The sequence below is a fragment of the Labeo rohita genome, chromosome 5 (genome assembly GCF_022985175.1).
Source record: "Labeo rohita strain BAU-BD-2019 chromosome 5, IGBB_LRoh.1.0, whole genome shotgun sequence".
Lineage (NCBI taxonomy): Eukaryota > Metazoa > Chordata > Actinopteri > Cypriniformes > Cyprinidae > Labeo > Labeo rohita.
The window spans coordinates 15819853-15838353 of NC_066873.1; the positions used below are offsets into that span (position 1 = coordinate 15819853).

General features: G+C 36.8%; 2 protein-coding genes across 2 annotated transcripts; one reads left to right on the forward strand and one right to left on the reverse strand.

Annotated features, from left to right (window-relative positions):
• Positions 1–171: 171 nt before the first annotated feature.
• Positions 172–6297, reverse strand: ankrd31 (ankyrin repeat domain 31). Its single transcript, XM_051110863.1, has 11 exons — positions 6052–6297; positions 5881–5945; positions 5566–5633; positions 5426–5466; positions 5285–5337; positions 4303–4482; positions 3965–4107; positions 3715–3853; positions 2938–2981; positions 2684–2831; positions 172–604 (listed from the first exon to the last, which is right to left on the reverse strand). Exons 1-11 carry the CDS (start codon positions 6141–6143, stop codon positions 381–383), a joined length of 1197 nt encoding a protein of 398 aa, XP_050966820.1. The 5' UTR covers positions 6144–6297; the 3' UTR covers positions 172–380.
• An 826-nt stretch (positions 6298–7123) lies between these two features.
• Positions 7124–16859, forward strand: hmgcra (3-hydroxy-3-methylglutaryl-CoA reductase a). The gene is made up of 20 exons (XM_051110569.1): positions 7124–7339; positions 8431–8620; positions 8716–8827; positions 8921–9008; positions 9122–9206; positions 9303–9408; positions 9493–9599; positions 9676–9795; positions 9879–10039; positions 10439–10680; positions 10764–10933; positions 11227–11421; positions 12657–12815; positions 12982–13139; positions 13228–13333; positions 13775–13945; positions 14047–14187; positions 14318–14476; positions 14610–14764; positions 15737–16859. The coding sequence occupies exons 2-20, from the start codon at positions 8456–8458 to the stop codon at positions 15789–15791; spliced, it is 2655 nt and encodes an 884-aa protein (XP_050966526.1). The 5' UTR covers positions 7124–7339; positions 8431–8455; the 3' UTR covers positions 15792–16859.
• The last annotated feature ends 1642 nt before the right edge of the window (positions 16860–18501 follow it).

Consider the following 18501-nt stretch of genomic DNA (forward strand, 5'->3'; position numbering starts at 1 on the left):
AGTTTAAATTAAATTTCTTTATTCTGAGAACTTAAAGGAACAACTGCATTGTGTCATACAATGAAATCCTAACAAGGCAAATTAGTAGATTTGCTATTATAAAATTTAAATCACATACTTGTATAACACTGCTTACTTCACATAACAAAACAAATGTAAACTAATTTTTAGCTTGTGGCAAAATTCCAACATTTTGAACATATACTAGATGACTATACATTTTATAGTCTATTTTGTATTTGTAGTTAGTATGCAGCTCGAATGACATAAAAGAACAAAAGAGAACTAACTTACATAAAACAACCCAATATTTAAGAGTCAAACGTCAACTGAATGAACTTATCAGGTATTTGACAATCTGCTGAAACATCCCTACTGCTCTAGGAACCAGAGAAATCTTGAGTGGCACACAGACTCCAAAGTTCTGGTGATGATGAACGATCTTCGATATAATCCAATGTAACATCACTGTCTAGGCAGCTTGAGGTGTCTGATCCCTCGCTCTTCTGATCCTGAACCAGTGAGGGACCCTGGCTACAGAAGTCCTGCTCTTGGTCCCTTACAGGCCACAGTACATTGGTGCTAGTCTGAGGTGGTGGTTCCACTGGGAAATGAGGACACACAACACCCCAATTCACACTGAGCCTCACATTAAATGTGTTATCTAATAAAGGGCAAAATGCCAATAAAAATCATTCACTTTAAGTTAAAAAAAGACTGTTAATGCTGGTCTTATGGTCTTGTATGCTGGTCTTGTTTTATGTTTTTTTTTGTCTTGTATGTTTAGTCTGTGGGCAAAACATGACTCAATTTGAAAATGGTATTGTTTGCTAATGTGTCATTTTAACTTCCTCCTGAATATTTCAGAGGTGCTAAGGTGGATACTGTCACTCGGTGCAAAAAGCTACTTTCCTTTTTTAGCATTTACTGTAGATTTAGCTTCCAATCAAAATAAACTTTTTTATCTCAAAAAAAGATTTGATTTTACGTTACATGAGCTGTTATTGCAATCACTGAACTGAATTAGCATTCCCATTCAAAATAAACTCCATGAGGATGACTTTTACACTTCACACCCTCTAAAAAGCTTATCTTTCATATCAAAGCCTTTAGGATGAAAGAAAATATTTTATATATCTTAAAAGCCATGTGTGTTCTAATTTAAACTGGATAAATTAACCTGACCATATCTTTGATCAATACCACATTAACTGAATTTTAAAGGGGACATCGGATGCCCATTTTCCACAAGTTGGCATGATTTTTTAGGGTCTTCGTGAAATGTCAACAGTGGTCATGCAAAACAGCACAGTTTTTACCTTGTCAAAAACTGCTCTGTTCACAGCGACCTGTTTCGGGGCATGTCTCTTTAAATGCTAATGGGCTACTGCTCAACCCGCCCCGCTCTTTCGTTTTTTGTGTATTTGGTGGCGTGTTACCATCAAAAACAAAACTAATGTTGGGAGAAGATATAGACTCTAAGGGTGTGTTCACACTGGTAGTTCGGTTTGTTTGGTTCATTTGGTCCGGACCAAAAAGAAAATGATACATTTGGTCCTGGTCCGCTTAGTATTCACACTGGGATTTTTGACAGCAAAGCTAAAGATACTGAACCTAAAGGCATAGTGATACATTCACAAACTGATTGGTCGGGTTGAATGACGTATATTTCAACACAGAATACTCCAAACAAAAGGAAAAGGTATGTTCGACTTAAAAGGGCGTTGTGAGTGTATGACATCAAAGCACTCATTCACTGATCGATCTGCTCAGCGCCGCTTTAAGTCGAATACACCTAATAAGTCACCTAATGACATTTTATTTTTATTTTTACATTTTAACTCATAAAAAAAGCTCTTAAAAGGCACTTTACCTCCTCGTTGCTCCACGTTTACCCTCTGCTTATTTTGTTTTGGATACACTGCTTGTTCCCTTCGTAAAATCATGTTGCATCGTGTCACATCTTGTCATCACTTCCTGTTTTTGGTACGTTTATAAGTATTTGGTCCATGCTGCATTCATATTTCATTCAAACTGCCCCAGGGCATCTTTTTAGCGGTCTTGGTCGCACCAGGGATTGGATAGCAGCATTCACACTTACTCAAATGAACCGCACTAACAGAGCAATCGTACCAGAGTTTGTTTTAATCAAACCAAACATGACAAGTGTAAACACACCCTTATGTTCAAATTATAATATATATAATTATACTACAAAACACCTGCATCGCTTACAAGTCGTTGCTGCTACATCTGCTTGAGTGCGGAGGCCAAGTCGGACAGTGTGCAACTAACTGAGGACAGAAATATGTTAATATGGGACAGTCCGTCAGCGGTCATGGGCGGGGCCTGAGCAGTATGAGGTTATACTTATCAAAAAATCAAAACAGCTTGATAATTGACTATTTAGGTTTTTTGGGCTTAAAAAAAGCAGTGAACGGAGTGAATCATTGTATGGTGGTTATGTCCACATACTGATAAGACATATTTATATGCAAAAACAATGTGAAAGTGAATTTTGCATCCAATGTCATCTTTAACAAATGCGTATTTCATGGTCGGGTAAATGTTGAGATCATCACAGTGACTAGATGAGACTGTCGAGAGGTGCACATTTACTGCTACTAAATACTGCATGAGCCATATCTAGTTCCCAAAACCCTTGACTAATGTAGAGAAGAACCTTTAAAAGAGGCCTGAATTGATGGATCACAGCTTGGTAGTCCTCTGCTTGGACCAGGAATGGGTTCATCTTCACCAGACTGCAGGCTGCTTTCATGCTCCCTTGTTTTGGCAGTTCTTGTTGATTTTTGAAGAGGAGCTCCTGTGTCCTCAAAGTTGAATGAAACAAAAGTCACCGATCAGTAATCAGATCATGTAATGACGCCACAGTCAGTGACAGCAGATCTGTTATCCAATGATACATCTTTGACTTACTTTGATGGAGTTCTGGCTGTCAGAGGTGCTGGGTTGATTTTCAGCTGTGTCCAAATACAGCAAAACAAACCAATTTTTTACAAATTATATTTTGTATTGTGGGAGATATGTTATATGCAGCACATATAAATGAACATGAGTTGGATAAAATAATGTAAACATCCAAACAGACAAACTAACACTGCAATCATGATTCAGTTATTTTTTCATTGTCTATAGTTTGTATATCAGTGTTGTGTTCAGTTGTGGTTAGTGCAAACGCTCAGGGAAATACTGTAGCTGACTTGTCAGACTTCCATAAAGGACAAATCATGGGAGCCCATTTAACATGAGCATCTGTTACCTTAACAGCCCAATTATTTAGGTACAACATTCTTTACGAGTACGACTGTGTACACAAAGGATGGAACGACTTCATCAGCGAAGAAGATTAGCAGCCAAAAACTGAAAGTCAATGACAGCTGAACACTAAGCAGGACTGTACCCAAACAACACAGAACTACTGCAGCAAAAGTGACAGCAAACCTCATTATTCACATTGACCCTGTTTCCACAAAAAATGACCACAGGGAACTTGACAAAGCCAACATGTATGAAAGAGCTGCAATTACTAAAACTTTACTCCAAGACACGTCTGCTAAAATGCAAAAATTATATGATCATAAAACCAGGACAGCTTGAGCACCAAGATGAACTTCAGCATCTGAACATTTCCCACATTATTTTGTCCAACACATGCATATTAAATCTGTTTTGTGTGTGTCAAGAGGTTTAGACCTGGATCACTTTTAGACTTTTGCAGATATTTCTCCACCAGTATGCACATCGATTTGTCTGTGGTCATGTCCATAGGAGTCCTTCCTCTGTCACACTTTAATAATGGATCAGCACCATACTTCAGAAGTAGATCTACAATCTGTAGGCGTAAGTATTCAATATAATAGCTATCACAGTCTGTGTATTTTATATGCACATTTTTAATAACACTGAAGGTACATCTGAGTACCACCGTATGCAATTTTCACACCTTGTAATACTGACACTGAATGGCATCATGTAAAGGTGTAATTCCATTATGTCCTTTGCAGTTGATTTCGGCTCCAGCTTTGAGTAAAATTTCTGTCACGTCATACATGTTTCTCTGCACTGCCTCATGGAGTGGAGTCCAACCTGAAAATGAGAAGCGAGAGGATTTCGAGAACTGTTGGTCCACAATGCCATCAGGTGGACATGTGTGCTAACTTCGACCAAAATGCCACATAAGGCCCGTGGGATGATATAAATAAGGAGTGAAATATGCAGTGTGCTAATAAAATGCAATAATGAACAATTTTATGTTTTATGAAATCATTCAATATGTTATACCTGCATAATCTGCTATATTAACCGAAGCACCCACTGTGATCAAGTCTTTGACATCTTCAATGTCTCCTTTCATCACAGCTAAATGCAGCTTTGTCTCTCCAAAATGATTCTGTCTGTGGATGGACTTGAGTGACAGGACTTTCCCTGACTTTGGATCTGTTACGCCTTTGCCACTGAAACCTAGCAAAAAGAGTTTGTGTTATCTCAAAAAGGCGCACAATATGCTTTTGTCAAGAAAGTTTCATCTCTAGCATAGATTCATCATTCTGCACCAACTCAACAAGAATACATATAGTAATGTTGCCTGTCTACACTGCACTGAGTTTAATTTCTGTGATCAGGTTTGAGCACTTGCCTGCACTAACGTAAGGTTTAGCACGTAATGTCGAGTTATCATGTATAGGCAAAGGCTTATTGTACTCTTTAGTGTCTGGACTCTTCTTGCTTTTAGAAGGCAGTGACCTGCACATAAACAGCAAATATAAAATAAATTTTTCAATAAATTTCAGTAATTATGAGCTCAAATATTCAATATGGTTTTAGACCCTACTGTATTTTTTAGCAATCAACAATCTGAAAATTACTAATGAGTGCATTTCATATTCCTGATTGACCTGTGTTGAGTATTCAGTAGTTGAGTGTTCTTCATTGTGCCCAACGGATTAGTTTTGTTGCCATTTATTCTCAACGAACGTCTCAGAGCAGGCCCAGGCTCCTGGCGAGAAGCATCTAATGAGATAGTGCCATGTATAGGAATGGGTCTCAACACTAGGGGGCAGAAGTTACATACGAATTAGCCAAAGATCAGCTGTTTGAACTGCTGACTGAATCTCAAAAACCACGAAACAGGTTGGATCAGGGCGTAGCTTACACTGTAGATGTTTTGAAGAGCTATGTCTAGTTGAGGCACTAAAGGCTTTTGTAGATTTTGTTTAAAGTTAGAAGGTTTACTTTTCCAGACTGTTTACATCAACTGGATTACCTTCACTGTGTTCCATTTCTGAAGAACTTTCGTCTTCATTAAGAGCTTTTACACTGATAAAAACAGAACAGAGAAAATTCATTATTATATGAATTTTGCAATAAAATGCAGTTTTTCCAAGTCTAAAAATGGTGAACAAACCTTCCAGGGTTTGTTGGTGGATCCACAGTGCTATGTGTTGTCTTGTAATAAAGTAAAAGAGATTTTAACACAATATATGTACAGATGCTTAAGTTTACATTTGATTAGGACCTCAGCATGTGCTGTCTAATGTAATCTACCTGTTTTGTTGTGGATGTGTTTCTGCTCTGTCCAGTGCGATACTGCAGGTCAATCTGAGGGGAAATCTCTGTCAAACAAAGAGACTATTTCAGCTAACGTTATTGCTGTAACTGTACGGTGAATGGTAGCACAATTAGTGTCATCACTCGAATCACTTGATTAATCAACGACTAATGAAATACAGGTTTTGCAAGCACCACTATCAGTTTTTCTCCCAGAAAATAGTAAAATGTAGTAAAAAAAAAAAACTGTATTACTCAGGAAATGACTGCAAACCTGCTTAGTTTGACTACAGTAACTGTTACATGATATACCTTCACTCAGCACACGACGAGAGAGGACAGTGGGGGATGAGAACTGATGTTCTGTCAACATTAACCTACAATAATACACGAACCAGTAGTTACCATAGTAAATCTGTCGTTTTCACTACATTTATCGAGTCAGAATATAAAAAATGGGTCTTTATTAGTCAATCAGTTAACCTGCTGAGGTAAAAGCTCTGGTCTGCTTCATCACTGTCGTCGTCGTCGGTCGCGATGGTCTCCTCCTGGTCTAAATCCATATTTTTTTGCATTAAACAATAGATACTAAATACACAAGACACTAAATAAAAGCGCAAATTCTCATTACTTCGGTTATATTCAGTAACCGTTGCTATGAAGGTATGTTATCATTTCTGTTTTTGTTTGGCGGCAAATTGGGTTTGACCAATCAAAGATCAAAGAGACCAAAATCAAGATCTGATCCAGAGGAGCTATTTAATATTTGCATTAATTCATTTTTAAATAAATAAATAATTAAATAAATAAATTCTTTTTAATTAACCTTTTTGATTACTGTTTCCTCAAAAAATAATTGTATTACATATTTACATACTACTCTCTAATGCGTTATTCCGTGTTGCCAAACATTTCTGCAATAACACCATGCTACGAAATCGGGAAAACTAGTTAACTAGTTCTGAGAATAATTTATCAAGTCACTGGCACGCGTTTCTAAAGTCCAACAGTACCTTGTGTAAATAAGAGCGTCTGTAACATTCCTGTATCACACACATACTGCTGATCATCTTTATATAAATCAGTTTAAAGAATACAGAAATCTGAAATGCAGCTATAAGTGCTTGAAATACATAAAAACGAACACAGGTATTTGCAGGCCAAAGTATATACTACTCATTACTGCCTAAATTAATTTAATTTCTTAGTAATTCTGAAATGTTTCAACAAAACCTATATTAGATCAGATAATTGTCATTGATAAAAATAAAAGAGGTTAGCCAAGATTAACCGTATGATGAGAAAATATTATATTTTTATTTCTATTTCTATTTCTAGGTCGGGTATTTTTTGCGGTCAAGGCTGGGCCAAGGTTCACACACCTCATACAAATTCAAATGATGGCCAGATCACGCGTCCTCCGCCGGGACACGCCCTCAACACCATTCTCAGGAAAGTGGGCGTGGCTTTCGCGCGTATCGGTATGGTTCGAGGATTTGATTGGCTCCTCGTTCGACTGACGCAGAGCCATGCCATCGCTTCATAAGCTGTAGATGAGGATGCCGGTTTGGCGACTGGAGTCCTCAGACGTTGGGATATGGATTAAAGTCGTCAATATTTAATTATTGCGGCCGCTATAATCATGATAAACACCCCTAAAGGTTAATTTATAACGGCGAAAACATCTATAGGCTCTTATTAAATCAGCCGCATAAGTGGAGGATTTTACAGCTCTCTGTTCTAATTCTTTAACCCTCATTGATCCTTATTGGTAAGTACCTGCATCAGACCTACAGCCATAGCTTTTATTTTAGACAAGCCTGCTCAGTGTTGCCAATGATTAAATGTGAATTTTCTTCAGTTCGTTTCGGCATGATTGCATCAGTGACTCATGTTTTATCATCATTGTTGGTGATGAAGGCTCTTAAACTAGAACATTACGTTAGAATCATTGTATAAGCTAATACAAAGTGCAGAAAAAATATTTTTCTCTTTTCATTTTATTGGTATAATTTTATTGTAGACATTTAAAGAAAATTAAATTATTGTTTAAATTAAAAATGTTATATTTTAAAACCTAATTTGTTAAAATCTAGTTTTTGTCTATAATAAACTACTTTTTAATCACCTGGCACATACACGAATGAAAATTCTATTTTAATATTAGATCTAATTAATAATTTTGACAGTTAAATCATAATCTGATTTATTGGTAAATTTATTGGCACTGTCTGTAATCTATCACATCAGATAAACTACCAGTCAAAAGTTTTTGAACAGTAAGATTTGTAATGTTTTTTAAAGAATTATCTTCTGCTCACCAAGCCTGCCTTTAGATTGAAAATCCAGCAAAAGCAGTAATGTTGTGAAATATTTTTACTATTTAAAATAACTGTTTTCTATATTTTAATATATTTTAAAATGTAATTTGGTCTTGTGATCAAAGCTGATTTTTCTAATAAAAAATGAACTGGTTTTGCTGCACTTTGCTGTACTGAAAACATTAAAATGTTACTGTTCAGAAACTTTTGACTGGTAGTGTATGTATTTTGTGCATTGACTTTATGTCAAGGCATCTGATGTTACTGTAGTACAGTGTAAATTCGGTAATAAAGATCATTTCTATAAACAGCTCAAAAGAACTTTTATTTAACTAAAATATAAGTTATACTCTAGTAGCACTTCAAGCGTTTTATTTTTCATCAGTTTGTTATGTAGTTAATATTTTTTGTGCATGACTTCATACTTATGGAATTGCAATGTTATTAGTCAGAATAACATTCGCTATTCATAATTCTTCCACTGTAATCCTGTTTAACAAGTTTCTTTTCTTTTCTCCCATTCGCTTTCTGTCATCTACAGTAAGCGACTGTAACACACCTTCAAAATGCTGACGAGACTTTTCCGAATCCACGGCCTGTTTGTGGCCTCCCATCCTTGGGAAGTCATTGTGGCTACTGTGACTCTCACCATCTGCATGATGTCCATGAATATGTTCACTGGAAACAACCAGATTTGTGGGTGGAACTTTGATTGCCCCAAATTGGAGGAGGTACAGTGTGTTACTGTGGAAATAAATTACGCAATGGTGGCAGTTAATGCACTGTATAGTTATGTAATATTTTTTACTCTCTGTCTTGTCTCCAGCAAATCTTAAGCAGCGATATCATTATCCTGACAATCACAAGATGCATTGCGATCGTCTATATTTACTTTCAATTCCAAAATCTTCGTCAATTAGGATCCAAATACATATTGGGTAAGTTGACATTTTTAAACCTGTTTAAAAAAATGAGTTGTGAGGTGACATGAATTATAAGTGCTAATGTTTACATTAATATTTATTTTTCAGGCATTGCAGGACTTTTCACAATTTTCTCCAGTTTTGTGTTCAGCACAGTTGTGATTCACTTCCTGGACAAGGAGCTGACAGGCCTCAAGTATGTCTTATATCACTCTCACTAGAAATCTTACAAGCATTGCTTTGTTTTTTGGGAAAGCAATTTGTAAATATATCATATTAAATCTTTATATTTTGTATGAATTTTTCCAGTGAAGCCTTGCCATTCTTTCTGCTGTTGATTGACCTCTCCAAAGCGTGTACTCTGGCCAAGTTTGCTTTGAGTTCAAACTCACAGGTACCTTTTCTCCTAAATTAAACTGAAGTCTAAATAAAAATGACTAATCATGCCAGTCTCTGTTTTTTGTAAATGGCTTTTTTGATTGTCCTGCAGGATGAGGTGAGAGAAAATATTGCCAAGGGAATGGCTGTTTTAGGACCAACTTTTACTCTTGATGCCCTTGTGGAGTGCCTGGTGATCGGTGTGGGGACAATGTCAGGTAAACTTCATCCTTCCACGTGAGCACTAACATTAAACAGATTTGTTTTACTCATATTTTACCCTTTTCATTGTTTTCCTCCAGGTGTGCGACAGCTTGAGATCATGTGCTGCTTCGGTTGCATGTCTGTCCTGGCTAACTACTTTGTGTTCATGACCTTCTTCCCGGCCTGTGTCTCTCTTGTGTTGGAGGTATGTATGCATATTTCAGTGCAGTACACGTAGAGAAAGATTAGAATGTATTCTAACATGTGCCTATTTCACATAGTTGTCTAGAGAGAGCAGGGAGGGACGACCCATCTGGCAGCTGAGTCACTTCGCTAGAGTTCTGGAGGAGGAAGAGGACAACAAGCCTAACCCTGTCACGCAAAGAGTCAAAATGATCATGGTACGCATTGAACCAAAAACACTGATACTGAAATTTATGATGTTGGTGGGTTTGTTTCTAATAGTCTGGCATAATATTTGCAGTCTCTTGGCCTGGTCATGGTGCACGCTCATAGCCGGTGGATTGCAGATCCCGCGTCAAGCAATGGAACTCTTGATCTTCCTCAAGTTGGAGCGAGTCTGAGTGACAATATGCCCAAGAGAATTGAGCCAGACATGCCCCTTTGGCACTTTTACCTGTCCAGGTATGCATTATTTTATTTGTTTAATTAAAACTAGTGTTTTGGCCGTTAAAGAGAGTTTATCAAAAAATGAAAATTCTGCCAGTAAACCTCGTTCGTCTTCGAAACACAAATTAAGATATTTTTGATGAAATCCGAGAGCTTTCTCACTCTGCATAGACAGCAACGCAACTACCATGTTCAAGGCCCAGAAAGGTAGTAAGGGCATCGTTAAAATAGTCCGTGTGACATCAGTGGTTTTATGAAGCTATGAGAATACTTTTTGTGTGCAGTGAAGCTGGGCCTTGAATGTGCATTGCTGTCTGTATAATATTGGCTGATAACAACTGTGGTACTGATATATTGTGCATTGTTCATAATAAACAATAATAAGAATATGATGTGATTTTATTGTGCATTTAGGATGATCAGCATGGACATTGAGCAGGTGATCACACTGGGTCTCGCCCTGTTCCTGGCTGTGAAGTACATTTTCTTCGAGCAGGTGGAGATGGAGTCCACCCTGTCCCTGAAAGTCCCCAATCCAAGCTCCATGCTCTCTCAGAAATGGTCTCCTGATCAGTGCTGTAGGAAAGAGGTTCCCACTTCCAGCAAGCCCGAGAAAACCCCAACTCCCCCTCCAGTCGTTACCAAAGAAGAAAGAGGTATTCTCCACTTACTTTTACATTTTATGTATTTTCTAGAAACCCAACACTAGTGGAATCTAACTGGAGTTTTTCTCCTTCAGATCTAGTGATTCGGCCCCTGCCTGCCCTGAAAGAGCCTGAGCATAAAAGCACTTTTGTTTTGGGAGACGACGAAGCTCAGGAGATTGTTGATGTGTCAGAGCCTGTGATTAGTGTACCTGCCGAACCCAGACCTGTGGAAGACTGTCTGTCCATTCTGAAAAACCCAGATGTAAGAGCGCCGATACTGTTGTTCTCTTTCTTGCATACAGATTAGCTCTGGGTTCACTGTGGGACTGAAACCTGTCGTTATTTTTTACCTCAGAGCTGACCCGTGTAATCTCTAATGAGATCTTCCTTTTACTCTTTACACTCTTACTCTCAGCCAATTAGTTTATGACGTCAGACAAGATCAGAAGCATGTAGTGAAACCGTGCACCTCCAAGAGTAGACTTCTGTTACTTAAATCCAAGTATAATCACAGTGTGTGCGTGTGTTTAAGTGTCACCTCTTCTGTCCCTGCAGATGGGCGCTCGCTACCTCAGCGACGAAGAGGTGATCAGGTTGGTGAACTCAAAGCACATCCCAGCTTACAAATTGGAGGCCATGATGGAGACCCCAGAGAGAGGGGTGCTGATCCGTAGAAAAATGCTCAGTCCCAAATTCCCAGAGCCCACAGCTCTCACCTGTCTGCCTTATAAAAACTACGACTACTCTAAGGTAAGACATCTAGTCATTACATTATACATTATTGAAATCATTAATTATCCATATTTAAAATGTTTTAAAAATGTTTTTGAAAGAAAACCAAGGCTACATTTATTTGACAGTACTAAAACAGTACTAGTGTGAAGTATTATTATTATTAATTACAAATGTAATTTATTCCTGTGATTACCATTCAAAAGTATACATAATATATACACTACCAGTCAAAAGTTTTTGAACAGAATGATTTGTAATTTTTTTTTTTTAAAAGAAGTGCCTTTTACTCACCAAGCCTGCATTTATTTGATCCAAAATACAGCAAAAACAGTAAAACTGTCAAATATTTGTACTATTTAAAATAACTGCTTTCTATTTAATTATATTTAAAATAATATTTAAATTATCCTGTGATCAAAGCTAAAGTTTCAGCATCATTACTCCAGTCTTAAGTGTCACATGATCCTTCTGAAATCATTCTAATATGCTGATTTGCTGTTCAAGAAACATTTTTTATTATTATTATCAACATTTAAAACAGCTGAGTATATTAATTGATTCTTTGATGAATAGAAAGATCCAAAGTTCTGCAATTATCTGAAATAAAAAGCTTTTGTAACAATATACACTATACCATTCAAAAGCTTGGAGTCAGTATATATATATGTTTTTTTGAAAGAAATTTTAGAAATGAATACTTTTATTTAGCAAGGACGCTTTAAATTGATCAAAAGAGATGATAAAGACATTTATAATGTTACAAAAGATTTCTATTTAAAATATATGATGTTCTTTCTTTTTATCAAATTTTACTCAGCCTGTAATAACATATGTTTTTTGAGCAGCAAATCAAATATTAGAATGATTTCTGAAGGATCATGTGACTGGAGTAATGATGCTAAAAATTCTGCTTTGAAATCACAGGAATAAATTACATTTTAAAATATATTCAAATAAAAAACAGCTATTTTAAATAGTAAAAATATTTCCTTTTTTACTATTTTTCCTGTACTTTGGATCAAATAAATGCAGGCTTGGTGAGCAAAAGTCTTCTTTTAAAAAAAAAAAAACATTACAAATATTACTGTTCAAAAACTTTTGACTGGAAGTGTAGGTCATAACCAATTTGTAACCATACATTAAACCATACTTTGGGGGTGAGCACTTTTGACTCGTGTCAGGAAGCAAAAACTTAGTAGAAACCTGGCAACCTTCAGTTCAGCATTCATTTTCATTTTTTTTTATTCTAGGTGATGGGAACATGTTGTGAGAACGTCATCGGTTACATGCCAGTTCCTGTGGGGGTTGCTGGTCCTCTGTTATTGGATGGAAAGCAGTTTCAGGTTCCCATGGCAACAACTGAGGGCTGCCTAGTTGCCAGCACAAATAGAGGCTGCAGAGCTATTGCAGTAAGCTAAATTTTCATTATTTTCTCTATACAAGTTCGTTTATCCTATTTCTTTTAATTCTCAAAGGCAAACACATTTCACGCCCATCTGAACTGATGTAAAGTTGCTTAATGTCTAGTGTAAAGCACATTAATCTAAAGCTGTGTCATGAATGGCTTTCCCACAGTTGGCAGGTGGTGCCAATAGTCGCGTTCTTGCAGATGGAATGACAAGAGGGCCGGTGGTACGTCTCCCTTCTGCCTGTCAGGCGGCTGAAGTCAAGGCCTGGCTGGAAAGCCCTGAGGGCTTCAAGAGCATCAAGGAGGCATTTGACCAGACCAGCAGGTACAGGACTATTTCAGTAAAACAATTTAGCACATTTTTTTTTTTTTTAATTATGATTATGTAACGTATATTTGTGTTGTTTGTGTAGGTTTGCACGACTGGAGAAGCTTCTGATTGGCCTGGCAAGTCGAAACCTGTACATTCGATTCCAGTCCAGAACTGGAGACGCAATGGGGATGAACATGATCTCAAAAGTATGCAAGTTTTGAATTTGACAAAACATTGTGAAAAGTGGTCACCATGTATATTAAAATGATCTTAAAGGGATAGTTCACTCAGAAATGAATATTCTGTTATCATTTACTTACTCTTATGTTGTTTGAAACCTGTATGAATCACACACAAAAAGTCTCTCACAACAAAAGAAGATATTTTGAAATATTTGGGTAACCAAACCAAACCGTTTTTTTCATACTGTAGAAGTCAGTGGCTACTGTAAACTATTTGGTTACCAACGTTCTTCAAAATAGCATCTTTTATATTCAACATAAGAAAGATACTTTGGTTTGGAACAACATGAAGGTGTGTAAATGATGACACAATTTTTATTTTTAGCGAACAATCCCTTTAAATTAAATCTCCATGACTCAGTTTTTAAGAAAAGCTCATGTATTTTTTTTCTCTTTGGTCACCAGGGAACAGAACAAGCTCTCGCCAGGCTGAAGGAGGAATTTCCAGAGCTTCAAGTTTTGGCTGTTAGTGGAAACTACTGCACTGACAAAAAACCTGCCGCCATCAACTGGATTGAGGGCAGGGGCAAGTCAGTGGTGTGTGAGACCACCATCCCAGCCAAAGTTGTCAAAGAGGTACAAAACCTCAACATAGTCTACAGAATATTCTGCAAAAGCTGCATACTTGCATTTGAAATGAAGTCCAGAAGTCTTACGAAGGTCTTTTTTTCATGTAGATCTTAAAGACGACGACTGAGGCTCTGGTAGACGTCAACATCAGCAAGAACTTGATTGGATCTGCTATGGCTGGAAGCATCGGAGGTTATAATGCTCATGCTGCCAACATCGTAGCTGCTATCTATATTGCCTGTGGACAGGTAATAAAAGTTTTTATTTTACAGTATCATTTTGATAAGGATTATAAATATGTGATTATATAGTCCTAGTACAGATGGTAGGTACAGATTTTTACAAGTGAATTCAACTAAATGAATTTGTCCTTGACAGGATCCGGCGCAGACAGTGGGCAGCTCTAATTGTATCACTATTATGGAAGCTTCTGGCCCTACCGGAGAGGATCTTTATATCAGTTGTACTATGCCATCTATTGAGTTGGGCACTGTGGGCGGAGGCACCAACCTTCCTCCCCAGCAGGCCTGCTTACAGGTACTTGATACAGGATCAATATCTTACACATGTGAATGACGGAAGTATGTTTTAGTTTCATTGTGAAGGTACAGTTGAGAAAGCTACTCTCATAGCCGGTCTAATGCAGTTTTGTTCTCCGTCTTCCTGTCAGATGTTAGGCGTGCTGGGTGCCAGCCGAGAGTGCCCGGGTGAAAATGCCCGACAGCTTGCCAAGGTGGTGTGTGCTACCGTGCTTGCAGGAGAGCTGTCACTCATGTCTGCACTTGCTGCTGGACACCTGGTTAAAAGTCACATGACTCACAACAGGTAAAAACTATTCATTATGAATACAACATTCAAATTTTAAATGTTTTTTAAAAAAGTCTCTTCTGCTCAACAGGCCTACATATATTTGATCTAAAGTACAGCAAAAAACTACAAATTTGAAATGTTTTTAATATTTAAAATAACTGTTTTCTATTTGAATATATTTTAAAATGTAATTTATTCCTGTGATCAAAGCTACATTTTCAGCATCATTACTCCAGTCTTCAGTGTCACATGATCCTTCAGAAATCATTCTAATATGCTGATTTGTTGTTCAAAAACATTTATTATTATTAGTAGTAGTAGTGTCAATATCTAAAACAGCTGAGTACATTTTTTCAGGATTCTCTGATGAATAGAAAGATCCAAAAATTAGCATTTATCTAAAATAAAAAGCTTTTGTAACATTATACAGCTTGGAGAATTATAAAAAATAATACTTTTATCAAAAGTGACGATAATGACATTTGACAAAAGATTTCTATTTCAGATAAATGCTGTTCTTCTGAACTCTCTATTCATCAGAGAAACCTGAAAAAATTATACTCAGTTGTTTTCAACATAATAATAATGTTTTTGAGCAGCAAATCAGAATATTAGAATGATTTCTGAAGGATCATGTGACTGGAGTAATGATGTTAAAAAATCAGCTTTGATCACAGGAATAAATTACATTTTAAAATATATTCAAATAGAAAGCAGTTATTTTAAATAGTTCAAATATTTCAGAATTGTACTGTTTTTGTTGTACTTTGAATCAAATAAATGCAGACTTGGTGAGCAAAAGAGACTTCCTTAAAAACATTAAAAATCTTACTGTTCAAAAACTTTTGACCGGTATTGTATTTTATCTAAAATAAAAATATTTAATACATTTATAAACATTACAATGGAAATCTAAGGAAATAATCATGCAAATTGAAATCATCTGCAAACACCTATATAATTGCTTCTTTTCTATTTTGGCTATAGATCAAAAGTGAATTTGCAAGAAGCTCCAGGAACGTGTACCAAGCAGGCATCTTGAGACGTCACCTTCTGAATATGCAAAAGGGCCATAAAGAAAGAGGATCTCATGTTTAAGGCACAAGTGATTAATAATTTAGATTATTTTAAAGACCAACGAAAGGAATACAGACATTTGACTGTTCACGGTTCCCCTGATCTGTTAAACACAAGTTGTCTTATAACTACAGACATTCTTTCAAAGTAAAACAGTGGTAATTAAAGACCAACTGTGTTCACAAGCCTCACTGCTTTGGGAAAAACACTGTTTCCCAATCTGCTTTAAGCTTAACTTGCTATGGAAAGCAAATCTGATTTTAGATCCACTGCAGATATAGATACAGAAGGCCACACAATTTAACTTATTTCCTAAAATCAATGCAGTTCAGGTCACTTACATGACCGACTGGATGGGTTAAAGCTCAGTACATTTTTTACTTTATTATTTGTTGGTGATAGCAACAGGGATCATATCATTGCCAACTTTTTGCCAAACTGGAAACAGCAACATTAGACAGAAAGGGAAGGAGAAAGTTTCCTCTTCATTTCACTTATAAAGGGAAACGACATAGGACAGTACCAATACAGAGAGGAGTTTAAAGTACTATGATTCACTAGTTGGTAAGCGTAGAATATCACAGAATGACTATGAAATTGGCAAACGCAGCCGTCAATGCTCACGATGTTTTCCGTGTCAGAATGTACATTGGTTTTTTCTATGACGCAGGAATGAATCGAATGACTTGTGTAACTAAAAAGGGTTGTGCTCTGGCATGACGGCACAAATATTTCAAAAGGTGCTACGATCCATATGATGTTTCAGTTCTTTGTTCACTTAGCTATTTCTTTGTGTCTGAACACCTCTAATAATAATGGGTTCATGTAACAATACACCACTTAATGCATCAGTCGGTTCTGGTTTTCATGTCATGGAAAAGAGTGGCTGTTTAGACATGTAATTTTCATGCTAAAGACACTGAAAAGAAGCTTGCTATTTTTTTTTCCCCAAAGGCACAATTCAAATTATTCAATAAATAATAAATTGCAAAGTTTTGTATATTTTTTATAATAAAAGAAAATATAGAATTTCTTCGACTTGTGCTTGATCATATTCTCACTTGGCAACTTTGACGAATTAAAATGAGAAAATACAAAACAAATGCTAAGAAAATGTTCAAGGTTTAAAACTCCAAATATATACATGCTTTCTCTAACAGCTCCAATATCTAACATCCTCAACCGTAAAGTGAAACAAAAACATGAATATTAAAATTGCAAGAGCTATTTTTGTGTTTCTCTAAAAATTGAGCTTAAAGGATTAGTTGACTTCCAGAATGCAGTTTAAATGCAGCTTCAATGGGCTCTAAATGATCCCAGCCGAGAAAGAAGGGTCTTATTTTTGCAACGAATTGACATATTTTTAACCTCAAATTCTCGTCTTGCGATGTGAATGCGAAGTCTGTGTTATCCGGGTCAATGCGTTTAGGGCATGTCGAAAAACTCCCATATAGTTTACTTCAAAATCAGCGTTTTACCTTTTTTTGTGAAGGGCGTTTGACCTTCTATGCATATTCACTTTGTAAACACTGGGTTGGTACTTCTGCAGCGATGTAGGGCAATTTTGAAGTTGGGGAAGAAAACAAAATGGGAGTTTTTCAACATACCCTAACTGTCTTGAACTGGAAAAAAAGAGTTGACGCAGAGCTAGACAAGTATGTTGTCAATTTGTTTCGAAAATGGCCGATCGTTTCACTAGATAAGACCCTTCTTCCTCGGCTGGGATCATTTAGAGCCCATTGAAGCTGCATTTAAACTGCATTCTGGAAGTCAACTTGGGGGCACCATTGAAGTCCACTATAGAGAATAATTCTGAAATGTTTTCCTCAAGAAACATAATTTCGTATCGACTGAAAAAAAAGAAAGACATGAACATCTTGGATGACAAGGGGGGTAAGTACATTATCTGTAATTTTTTGTTCTGTAAGTGAACTATTCCTTTAACTGAGTGATAAGCATAAGAACCAAAAAAAAAAGGCACCAAATGAATCATAGCTGAGCTATATCAAGGAATTGAACCGTTAAAAACCTTGATTCTCTTATAGCACAGGCTAAAAAATAGTTCAGTACTAGTGATGGGTCGTTCTTGAACGATTCGTTCATTTTGAACGAATCTTTAATGTGACTCGGGACGAACGAGTCGCCTCGGGGAGTGATTCGTTCAGTCGCGCATGCGCAACATCCTATTAGGTTCTGTACTGGAATTAGTTCACCTGTTTTAGAGTCGTTCGTTCACCTTATGGGGCTGTCACGTGATGAACGAACGACTCAAACCCGAAGACTCAAAAGATGAACTAATCAATTCTCCTTCCGGCTCAGACTGCATAGGTTAACATTACGGGGATGTCACGTGATGAACGAACGACTCAAACCCGAGGACTCGAGAGATGAACTAATCAATTCTCTTTCCGGCTCAGACTGCGTTGGTTAGCTAATTGGGCTGTCACGTGATGAACGAACAACTCAAACCCGAAAACTTGTCAGATAAGAGGTGAGGTGAGCGAATCATAGACTAAAGACCCAGGTAAACAATGAATGAATCTTTTCTGTTTCTTATAGCATTATAGTTTTGTTTTGTTTGTAGTGTGATCAACGTTTGTGTAAGCAGTAGATGTGTTAGGGAGGTAAAACGTAACATTTTAATTATATTTTGCTAAAATGAACGTAATGAACGA

What these genes read in the sequence shown, in the direction of transcription:
- ankrd31 (XM_051110863.1), bottom strand. Translation starts at nt 6,143, where the DNA reads ATGCAAAAAAATATGGATTTAGACCAGGAGGAGACCATCGCGACCGAC. An exon ending in CCACCAACAAACCCTGGAAG is followed by an intron (nt 5,338 to 5,425) that starts GTTTGTTCACCA and finishes TGTTTTTATCAG; the next exon opens with TGTAAAAGCTCTTAATGAAG. An exon ending in TAATATAGCAGATTATGCAG is followed by an intron (nt 4,108 to 4,302) that starts GTATAACATATT and finishes TCTCATTTTCAG; the next exon opens with GTTGGACTCCACTCCATGAG.
- hmgcra (XM_051110569.1), top strand. Translation starts at nt 8,456, where the DNA reads ATGCTGACGAGACTTTTCCGAATCCACGGCCTGTTTGTGGCCTCCCAT. An exon ending in AAAGAGTCAAAATGATCATG is followed by an intron (nt 9,796 to 9,878) that starts GTACGCATTGAA and finishes TAATATTTGCAG; the next exon opens with TCTCTTGGCCTGGTCATGGT. An exon ending in AGTCACATGACTCACAACAG is followed by an intron (nt 14,765 to 15,736) that starts GTAAAAACTATT and finishes TTTTGGCTATAG; the next exon opens with ATCAAAAGTGAATTTGCAAG.